Source organism: Cryptotermes secundus, unplaced genomic scaffold (assembly GCF_002891405.2).
Source record: "Cryptotermes secundus unplaced genomic scaffold, Csec_1.0 scaffold1297, whole genome shotgun sequence".
In the NCBI taxonomy this organism is placed as follows: domain Eukaryota; kingdom Metazoa; phylum Arthropoda; class Insecta; order Blattodea; family Kalotermitidae; genus Cryptotermes; species Cryptotermes secundus.
Window position 1 is genome coordinate 435,034 of NW_019732392.1, and position 10,977 is coordinate 446,010.

Here is a 10,977-nt window from a genome sequence, read left to right on the forward strand (position 1 = left end):
AAATTGGTAACGTTCTTACGCCTTTGATGTATTGTGCTTCCTAGTTTCGTTAAATTTCTTCCCTCTTTGTCTATATTAGGTTGGTTTAACGCTAGAGCCATTGTTGCATTAGTATGTGGGTATATATTAATTCAAAGTAATCCTAAAATATAAACAATTTTTCAAACTTTCTGAATATTCTGAATGAATACTGACAGTAATGGAATGTTCTGTTGGTAATTCTATCCACTTTTTGTGCTTATATTTATACCATCAAAATATCTCACTAATATGTTAATGAGTCTATTGTTAATTAATTATTTTTTGTGATACTTATATTTGCGCTAATAAGTGGATCATCAAGATGAATTCCTATAGAATAAAATGCAAATTTAAGTCACATGATAAATTATCCATAGAACTTTTCTGACTATGTTTTACTCAAAACAAATACACCCACTTGCACTAACATCTACCTCCTTAGTGCCGTGAACATTTTAAGTCAAGGCAAAGAAGGTAGTTACTCATAAAGCTACTATAAACACAGCAAAAGCAAACAGTAACCAAACTTGTGAATGTCCAACATAATATGAACCATTATCACGTGTGAAAGTTTCCATTCGGCTGAGAAATATTCCAGCTGCTATGTATGTATGTATGAGGGGCAGACCTTATCGGCCCTTGCACCGCGGCCTACAGACAAGATCTGAGGCTTCTCACGGCGGCGTGTTCATATTTCGAGCTACTGAGTTTTTGTCACCATGCAGTTCTATCGGTAGATACCAACGTTTCGGAGGAATATGTTGCCTCCGTCTTCAGAATTTAATTCGAATGGAAAGTTCTTTCCAATGACGATTAGTCACTTCATTCTCAGACGATTCTCCTGTGCCTCTGCTTAATTTATTAAGCACCACACCATGAAGACGTATGGGGGAGTGGAAGTACAGCTCCACCGCCCTGCCGCTTTAAACCCGGGGGAAATAGCCCTCCGCACCCACTGTATAAGATGCTGGGTCGGCCCCAGAGCCGGTCTGGATGTTACGAAGAAGAAAAAAGCCTCGTTACTCAAATTTCTCAGTCGTCCAGCCGTTACCCTAATCATTACTGACCCCTACAAAAATCTCCCCTCTCCATTGGGCCTGAATTATTAACTTCCACTCTGAAGATGTAGGCAGCATTTTCTTCCGCTAATTGGACTGCATGTAGGCACAACCGTGAAGGACCATAACCTGCTAAACAATGTAACATTTTGTTCTGTATTGGTAAGATTACACCAAGCAGGTTTCGTATTGGAATTCCCCATGTTGTGTGATTACATGTGACCGAGTCTGTGGACACAGGCTATGGGACGAGAATATCTAGAATTATAATTTTTCTTTTTATTATTCATTTACGTGTCTTGTCTTATTTCAGATTCTGGCAGGATCTGCTACTCTGAATCCGTGTTCATCTGTTGTTTGTTACTGGACATCAAGCGACCCGAGTTCGCGATATGTGGTGGACAGACCTGCTCTAGGGCGTATTTCCTCACGTCTTTCCTATTGTAATGTTTTCCTCTAACCTGCAGCACTGACACCTCACGCCTATCACAACCGCCAGTAACAGGGAGAGTTGATGTACTGCAATTGCAATAAATACATACATACTAAACGAATTTATAAAGTGCGACCTTCTAGGAAGTAACTCCATGTAGTCTGGTAGGTGGTTACCACTGCTTCGAAGGAACAACTTCAAGGTTGAATCCTGAAGACTGAGGCAATTTTTTATTCCGAAACGTTGGTAATCATCTATCAGACTTTATGGCGTCACAGAGTGTATAGTCTTAATATTCACTACACCGCGAACTTCAGATCTGGTATGGCTAGAATTTGCCTTTGCTGTGTTTTGTGAGATCAATTTTTTTCGACTTTCTGTTCACCTATGGTCTAATTACTTCAGTAAGATATGAAATGGAATAATATTACAGATATCTGGTAGGCTACTGGACTAACAGTAACATAAGCAATGCTTGCTCTTAAGCAGTACCCAATTTGTAAAGGATTTTCTATACCAGGGGTTCCCAAACTAACGTATCCCATACTGTTTCTGAACGCTGTTTTTGGCCCTGGAGCAGATGAAACATGAACTACCAAACCAATGTTACGATATTACCTCTATCTTTTTACAATCCACTAATTCCTTTGGTTGTGAAGTGACATAATATTTCTTAGCTTTTTTAATTCTTTGGTTTATTTAACGACAACTTCTCTTACGAATTTTAGAAGTAATCATAATGTTTTAAGTATACTCGCATAATTTGTCTAGGGTAAGTGAGGGAGCTTGTGGACATCTGTCATGATAGCTTCTCTCCAACCCGAAATTTTAACCTTTGGTCTCTCGAACTTGAGGCAGGAATGGCAACCATTTAACCCGGATATTCGGGTACTGCATGGGAATTTTATCATTTTGTCTCTTTTGAAGAATGTTGCTCTCTTAATTTAGTGAAATGTAACCTATTTTTGTATTACACATATACTTTACAGCTCATTTTTTCTACTCATTTGTTGAAAGTTGAAATAGTGGCTCAGTTCATCGGTGAATTATCTCATAATTAAAGGTGTGATAAGTCATATTTTTCTGTAACAGAAGAACTTAGCTAAGCACCTGCAAAATGCAGCATGCTCCTGAAATTATTACGCCATATGTCCGTCACTTTGAGCCCAGGTGCCTAACTATATGGACCACTCTTCAGAAGCTAATATCCCTTCTGGTAAGTAGCCTAAACACCCTGCCTTTTATGGGATTCACAGTCATATTACAATATTAACAAACCCCACCACCAGTCACTGTCCTCTCCACCATCCCATATATTTCCTGAAGACCCCTTTTCACATCACTTTCGAATCTACTCCGAGTTCTCCCAAGGTATCTCTTCATGGTCTCCGACTAAAATATCCCGTATATTTCTAATCGCATTCAATTTTATGAGGGGGTAGCGTAGTTGGTTGAGGCACTATGCTACAAGCCGGAAGGTCGCGGGATTGAATCCCGATGAGGTCATTGAATTTGTTCAATTTACCTAATCCTTCCAGCCGTACTATGGCCCTGGGGTCGACTATTCCGTATTCCGTATTGAGGGGGTGGGTTTCCCCATGCACTTAGACCGGTTACTGGTCCATTGTGCGTCCCCTTTTTAATTTCTACTGTCTCCATACCCTACCGGTACTGGTGCTTACTATCAGCCCCTTTCTGCCAGCGAGGTTCCAACCTCTTACTGGCAGTGGTATCTAATAGTTAGTCCCTTTCTGTCAGCGAGGTCGTCCCTCCTCCGGCAGGGGTTCCTAGTCCCTTTCTGCCACCAAGGTTTCTACCCTCTACTTGGCAGTGGTATCTAATACTTTAGTCCCTTTCTGTCAGAGAGGTCCCCCCTCCTCTGGCAGTGGTACCTGATACTTCCCCCATCTACCGGAGGAATTGGAAACTACTTGGGTGGGAAACTTGGCCTAATTTTGCTCAGAGGTCTCCTAGAGACACGAGGTTCTTTTACGTGCCGTAAATCTACGACACGGGACCCACGGCTTAAAGTCCCTCCCGGAGGACTTGTTCCCTGAATTTTTCCGCCCTTAAAAATTCCACGACCTCCGGCGGGTTTTTGAACCCGTGTACCTTGAGTCATGAGGTGGGAACGTTACCCCTAGACTACGGAGGCCGCTTGGGGTCGACTAAGCCTCTAACAGAAATGAGTACCAGGAATATTCTTGGGGGTAAAGGGCGGCCGGCGCGTAGGGCTGACAACCTTACCGCCATCTATGATCTGTGAGCCGATTGCCTAGAAAATGTGTGAACCTCAACATCGCACAACCCTCTGTTACAAGGATACCTTTACTTTTTACTTTATTAAGTTTTAAAGGGATAACTTAAACCAATAATTATTTTTAGGCATAACATCTGTTTTAATAAACTCTTCAATTTTGCTTATTATCCGTCCCGATGCTTGGTGGAAGACCAGGTATGCTGAAACAGCGTTTCAGAATCGAAATGTACAGATTATAATGAAAGGTAAAAGAAAGTGCGCACTTTCATCACAGACGGGACCCGGTACATATTACCTTGCAAATAAAGTACTGCTGTTGTGTAGAAGACAAGGCTGCCGTAATGGTCTAACTTTCTTCTCATCACATAAAGATTTTCACTGTATAACATAGTAGAAATATCTGAAAGTTGTGTGTATGTTACCACTGAATTTCGCTGTTTCACAGAACATATAGGTATTTCTTACATTTGTTTAGTCATTCCATGTATAAACCGTCCAATTACTCTGTGAAATAACAGTAACACATACACTGCGATAAAGTTGGATGAACAATTGGTATTTCGGAGTTCAGAAACTATCACTATCCTTAAAGTACACTGTATATTTTTGGGGTCAAATTTTTGTATAACTTTGATGAAGATAATGCAGCTTATTCTATAGAAGCCATTATTTCTCACATATTACTGACTATTATGTCTGAAATTCTTTGAACGACATTCACATACACACAGCCATACAAATTCAACAACAGGAGTCAACATCACTAATTGTTCATTAAATAAATAACCACTATTAATGGTAAGAGGCTGCATTAACACTTGCATATTGTCTGAAGTCTGCACTTCCTTATTGTCTTTGTATGTTGTCTTCAAAGAACAATGACCAACGTTTGCTAAAAGAAGCAATCATTATATGACTCGTACTTATTTCCTGGGAATACCACATATTGTAGTTTATCTCACCAGAGAAAAGAATTTAAGAACTATCACAAATTCTGAATCACGTCTTCCACATATCTGTGAATGTGGTATCTCCCAGAACCAACATGTTTTACAAAATTATATTATATTCAAAATGAACTGAGATGGCATCAGTTCTACGAACATTTGATATTCTAAAAAATATCCGCGGTCAGACTGGTTTTTGGCATGGAGCATTTGAATATTTACAGACAACTGTAAGATTAAATTGAAATTTACATAATATTAAAATTCTTGTTACTTTTAATGCAGATACCATTCTTCAGCCAAGTTCCTATGGGACAATAAGCGTCACTATGTGTCGTGGGTCGGATTTGAACCTCCTTCCCTGTTTTCATCATTATAAACACGCTTGGTGACGCCCTCTACATTCATAGCAGTTTCTGAGGTTAATCAAGGCTTTCATCGTGGACAGAAACCTCGGCAATAAGGCCAAGAAAATGGAATCATTCTGATCTGTTACGGCTCTCTCGCTGGGATACAGCAGCCTCGAAATCCCAGCATTTTGCATGTGCTTGCTTCTCTAGCCTCCCGGCGCCGACACCAAGTTCTTGGCCGCTTTCCTCCACGATCCCCCAGTGCAGGTGCCTGGTCCACGCCACCAGTCGTTGACGTCCCGGTAAGACTTGTTGGGGAAGTCATCATGTAGCATGGCGCACAGGCGACAGAAGAAATACGTGTTGATGAATTCTCCTGTGCCCTTCCACTTGAAGTATGAGTTGTAGAGGTCATCGTCTGCGTCCAGGCGGTGCAAGTACGCAGCAAGTTCCTGGGGCGATTCGAATTCGTCCACGTGGATATAGGAGCGGTATGGAGCAGTGCGGGCATAGTCTTCAGGCCGGGCTCCCATCACAATCGGCAAGACATTGCGGCTGGAACAGCCAGAAGAACATTAAACTCAGATCAGAACCCTACCACTACCAACACGGCGATGCGGCCGGTAGAGTCATAACAGATACAACTTGCTGCTCTACAAATGAAGATACTGCCAGGTGTTAGTGACCAGACACGGGGTTTGGATTTACTGAACACTTATAACTCGTAACTACAAGTAACTATAAAAGTTTCACGGATCTACACACTATACAGATCATTGTACTGCAGCACACATAAAGTCTTCTACGTCTTCACCAGTCGTTGCTCGCTAAAATGGGTATTTCTCTGCTTCCATGCTCATGTCGTTACCGTTACCAAGCAATGGCTGTCTCCTTCAGTCATCATGTCACAACATACGAACACCATTTCATCAGTTGCTTTGTATGCGGTCCATGTGAGAACGCAAATGGCTAGTGTTCAGAAACAAAGTGTTCAGGAAAATATTTAGACCTAAGAAGGCTGAAGTAGGTAGGATATGTAGGATATTTGATCCTCGGAATCCTCCACGATAAACTTAACAGCAATAACGTGATATGTTAAGACCGGCGCAGTTGAAGCCGTCCAATAGGACACTTGGGAAATCTCACAGATGAACACGGAAGCGTTGAGTAGAATGGTAGAAGGTGAAGGAAACTGAGCAAGTCGGGCCAGTAACAATAACAACAACGCCATGCTCATTGCAGCTGGTCTATCGTAAACAAAATAACTTACCCAAGGCCATTCACAAAGAACTTTTCGGTAATGTAGTCCTTGCAGTTGGAGTTCTCGAAAGCGAGGTAGAACTTGTAGTCTCGATCCAGCATGTCGAAACACTTGGCAGCCGTGGAGCGTGGACACTTCTTGCTGCCACAGGCACCGTAGATGTCCACAGATATGTGCTTCTGCAGTTCGTGTGCATACTGTAGCCTGCGGTTTCTGGCGCCGCAGTTTGATACGAACCACGCAACCTGAAATGCCCCACAAGTCGTCATAAAAGAGAGGAACCTACGACAGCCGAAATTCGAAAAGAATTCCTCCCATACGCAACTTAAGGATGCATAGGACATATTTAAAAATGGTACAAAATGGATAAGAATTTGTACAGATCATTCGTTTTTTTTTTGAACCCCCCCCCCGAATCGAACTCAATTCACTAACCGGTTAAAAAATCACTTCACTTTTAATTTTCACTAAATTTACACGTGATGTTATGAAAGGTCGTCGCCTCGTTAATTATAGTAGATGAAAAACACGTAAAAAATGGTACATGAGTTTACTTACTTACTCACTCACTCATGGAGCTGAGCCCTTCTTGAGGAGCCGCCAATTCTGCAGCTACTCAAAAATTTCCCAGCATTTTATGGAATTGGATTTATTGATTGGGGAGGTCTACCCCCATGTTAAATCTTTTGAAACTGGGCTGTTTTTTTTTTTTTATTTTCATTGAGACGAACGAATTGTTATGTACAATGAGACAATCATACGTGGGATTGAACGGACATGCCTGTTTACCCATTACCTCTACCCCGCTGTAGAGGGAACTGGGTAAAAACCTAGTCCTAAATGAATCTTCTGACGAAGTTTCGAAAGCCGTTACCTGCTGAATGTAAGTCAGCACTCTGACACTAGGTTTCCTACAGTTCAGTTGCACCTTAGTGGCGCCATGAAGCCACGCATAACCTCAAATTGAAATGTAAACATCTTTGATGAGTTGCGCCATTATTTTGTCTGTTTGTTTGCTCATTCCTTTCCATATCAATTTCTTCAGCCGTGTTTGTTGTTGAATGAGGGCACAGCACGTCGGAAAAGGTGACATCTGTTTATTCGTCCGTATCTCCAAAGTCGCCGTTTACAATTGCCATCAATCTTCTCATCAGGTCTGCATAACGTTAGACATTAACGCGGCGCCGACAAAATAACCCCCAAAATAAACAGCATACCAAGGTGCACTGATATTTATTGCTACGTATCAATTACCGTGTACTACTCACGTCACTTAAATGGAGCTTGAAGCAGAAAGCAAAGCAATGAGCAGATTAGCTGAACGGTATTTGTATTCGGGAGATACTCGGGTTGAGCCTCTGCAAGAAGCAGACCAACTGATTATCCTGCGATTATTCGTGCTTCTTTTCAATTCACCGATATAAAACCAGTATCTTCAAATAAGCCACGACCTCTTTCTTGTTCGCCATCATTTCAGGTTCACGCTCTGCAGCTCTTAGAGCATCGGTATAATCAACCAAAGAATTTGATCGCCTGAGTACAGACCTAATATACAGTAACTGCAGAAAAGGGAGACAGCAGGTTTTCCCAGCGGAGAGAGTGACGTTTGCTGTAATGTAGGATGTATTTCCTGAATGTGGAGGCAGAAGTATCCATCGAAACGTTGGTAACCTTCTACCAGACTATAAGGTGTCACATCCTAGAAGATAGTGATCTTCATAATTACAAGTAAGTTTAACTGAGAAATATTTATTAATTTAAATATTTGCGTTTCCATATATTATGAAAGATATAAAAACACAGAGACTGAAGGTGGAGTTGGAGTTCGGTGAAGAAGAGAGTTTTCCAGTTATTGTCGGGCTCTTATTTCTGAAATGATTCTGGCTTAATTCCTTCCTTTTTCCAGTGGACACTCGGCCTGCACTGCGCGCACAGCATCTGTGCTGCTGTTTTAATTGCGCTATAAACCTCTGACTTTGGGGCCGCGCCATAGCTCAAGCGGTTAGAAGCTGGCTTCTCACCGCGGGGGCCCGGGTTCCATCCTGGGTCTGGTCAAGTGGGATTTGTGGTGGACAAAGTGGCGCTGGGGCAGGTTTTCTCCGAGTACTTCGGTTTCCCCTGGCAATCTTCATTCCACCAACTGCTCCACAATCACCCTCACCTATCATCTGGGGCTGGTACAATAGGCCAGAAGTGGCCGCAGTACAAGGGACTTAGTCCCACCCCACTAGCAATAAGCACGTTACCGGTGTATTCTATAAGGAGCCTTCCCGTAACAACTGACTGTCTGAACAGCGTTAACCGAACCGTGAGAAATGGTGTCCGGTATCCGGTCCGCGTAACCTCTGTACAAGCAGAGCTTACGGCACGTACAGAGTATTGGAGGATTGGAGTATTGAGAACGAGACAATCTTGGGATAGCAGCCGCCAGAGATAGTTGAGATCCAACCACGGCCAAGGATAGTTCAAACGTCGCATTAGAGTATTGGGCCAGAAGTCAAGTGATATTGCAAGCGATATTAATTGTAAGGTGTGTAAGTGTGAGTGTCCAATAAAGATTCGCTAGATCCGAGACCCACGTGAAGTTATTTGTCGTGTGACATACCCAACACATGACATTATTTAACGTCAGTTTAGTATGTAGAATACCGGTCTAGAAAACCGAGATTAACGGCCGTGGGGATCCGTTGCGCTGACCACACAACACTCTATCCGCAAAAGTTGGCACTAACTTCGCTGACAAGCGGCGGTAGTTCGGTCGGTATAGTTCGCTTGCGGACTAAAGGCCACGGAGTTCTAGTAGTATGTAGAATAACAGCAAATACTGGAGCCTTCATGTAAAGCGGCTGTTAAACTCATTAGATCGAAATGAAAACTGCAACAGCTCGACAAGTTATCGTAAAATTGTAGAACATCAGATTTCATGAAAATGAGTGCGGCGGCTTCGAGTTGTTTCATGCGGAGAGATGAACAAATGGACGGACTGAATGATCTTAATGGGCCGCTCCGTGAGAATGCGAACGCATCTAAAAACGCCTATTCAGCAGAATAGAAATGATCTATCAGCGTTCTTTTCTTCAGGCAGTAACATTATTTTAATCTCACTGCTAATCAGACTGTATTTGTGATGTAAGTGTATGCCTACACTGAAATATATACATAGTTTGTTCTTGGAATATTAACGTGGGCCAGTTTCAAAGTATGTATCTGGCCGGATCCGACCCGCGGTCCACGTTTATCACACCCATCATTTACAGAAATGTCTAATATCTCAGATAAATAACAGAATACGTTTATTCTACACTTCCGTAAATTTTTCTCAGAATATTACATCGTGTTAAGCAAAAGTTTCGTAAGTAATCGCGTGGGTGCTGATCAGTTCAAACAGCGCCAGCGCCACCGCTCACGGCGAAGTGCTAAACGTCTGCTAAGAGTGCGCCTCTGTTTCACACCATCGACTTGAAGAATACAAGGATGCAGAGAAGGTTGCCTTGTCGCCCTGCCAGACCTGGACGCACTGTTTCGTGAGACAACAGTGCAGGATGGGCATGAGATAGAATGAGAAGTAGGAGCACAGAGAAGGAAGTAAATGAAGGAAGTGAAGAAGAATAAAATGAAAGAGAAGAAGAAGGAAGACGGAAAGTGGAGAAAAATGGAAAATAGGCCAAGAAGTATCATCAACATAATAAGAAAAAGAACTCCAGAAATGAAACAAGAAACGAAGAAGTCGAATTACGTGGACGAATAAGAAAAAAATTAAAACAGAAGAGAATATGTAGGAGGAGGAGGAATTGGTGGTAGAAGAAAATGAAGAAAGAAAGCTATATTTTATGTAATCTGCATCCCTATATAGTTCAGAAAACCATCCCTATACAAAAGCTACGGCGTCTACGAGATGGACGGCCGGGGTTCGATTCCTGGTAAGGGTAAGAGATTTTTCCCTTCTCCACAGCGTGCAGAACGATTTTGAGGTCCACCCAGCCTCCTATCAAATGGGTTTCGGGGGGATATTTTCATGGGGATAAAGCAGCCGGGGCGTGAAGCTGACTACTTACCTCCATATAGTGACGAGATAAAGAATGGTGGAGCTATACCTCCACTCCCCTACCTGCTAACCTGCTAAAGATAACTAATCGTAATGATTTTGGCCTGAGAGAGTTGAACAGAAAATGTTCGAGGAAACACCGAGGAAGTTATTGCTGTACCCCAATCGCCAACTTAAGGGTTAAGAGGGCCTATACAGGGTGTCCCAGGAGGAATGTGCCAAACTTCGGGAGGGTGTTCCTTATGTTAAAGTATGCCGATATAACCCAAAACACCTATGTCCAAAGTTGAACGGTTACGGAGATAATGGCCCGAGAAAAGTGTGGTCTTCTTGCAGGTCCACGCACTATACGTACCTGTCAGCTGAGACCCTTATCTGTTTGTCCTTGAGTGCCGCGAGTCACACTAGCGTAAGCTCATGCGCTGCCTACAGATTACGTTGCGTTGGGGTCGTGAATGGGTGGTAAATTAGTTGTGTGATGAGTTGCTGAAATGCCTTTTGTGTTTTCACACGTCGAGTATTGTGATATGCATTTTGTGTATGGATTTTGCGGTGGCAATGCACGTGCTGCTGTTGAAGAGTACCAAAGGCGTTTTCCCGAT

At 42.5% G+C, this 10,977-nt stretch overlaps 1 protein-coding gene across 1 annotated transcript in view; it reads right to left on the reverse strand.

The window, feature by feature from the left end:
- Positions 1–3,784: 3,784 nt before the first annotated feature.
- Positions 3,785–10,977, reverse strand: part of LOC111867708 (glycoprotein 3-alpha-L-fucosyltransferase A) — a 24,064-nt gene continuing 16,871 nt past the window's right edge. The window contains exons 5-6 of the mRNA XM_023857778.2: positions 6,340–6,575; positions 3,785–5,624 (exon numbers count right to left, since the gene is read on the reverse strand). Of these exons, the coding sequence (XP_023713546.1) occupies positions 5,276–5,624; positions 6,340–6,575 (585 nt within the window). The 3' untranslated portion in view covers positions 3,785–5,275. The remainder of the gene's footprint in view (positions 5,625–6,339; positions 6,576–10,977) is intronic.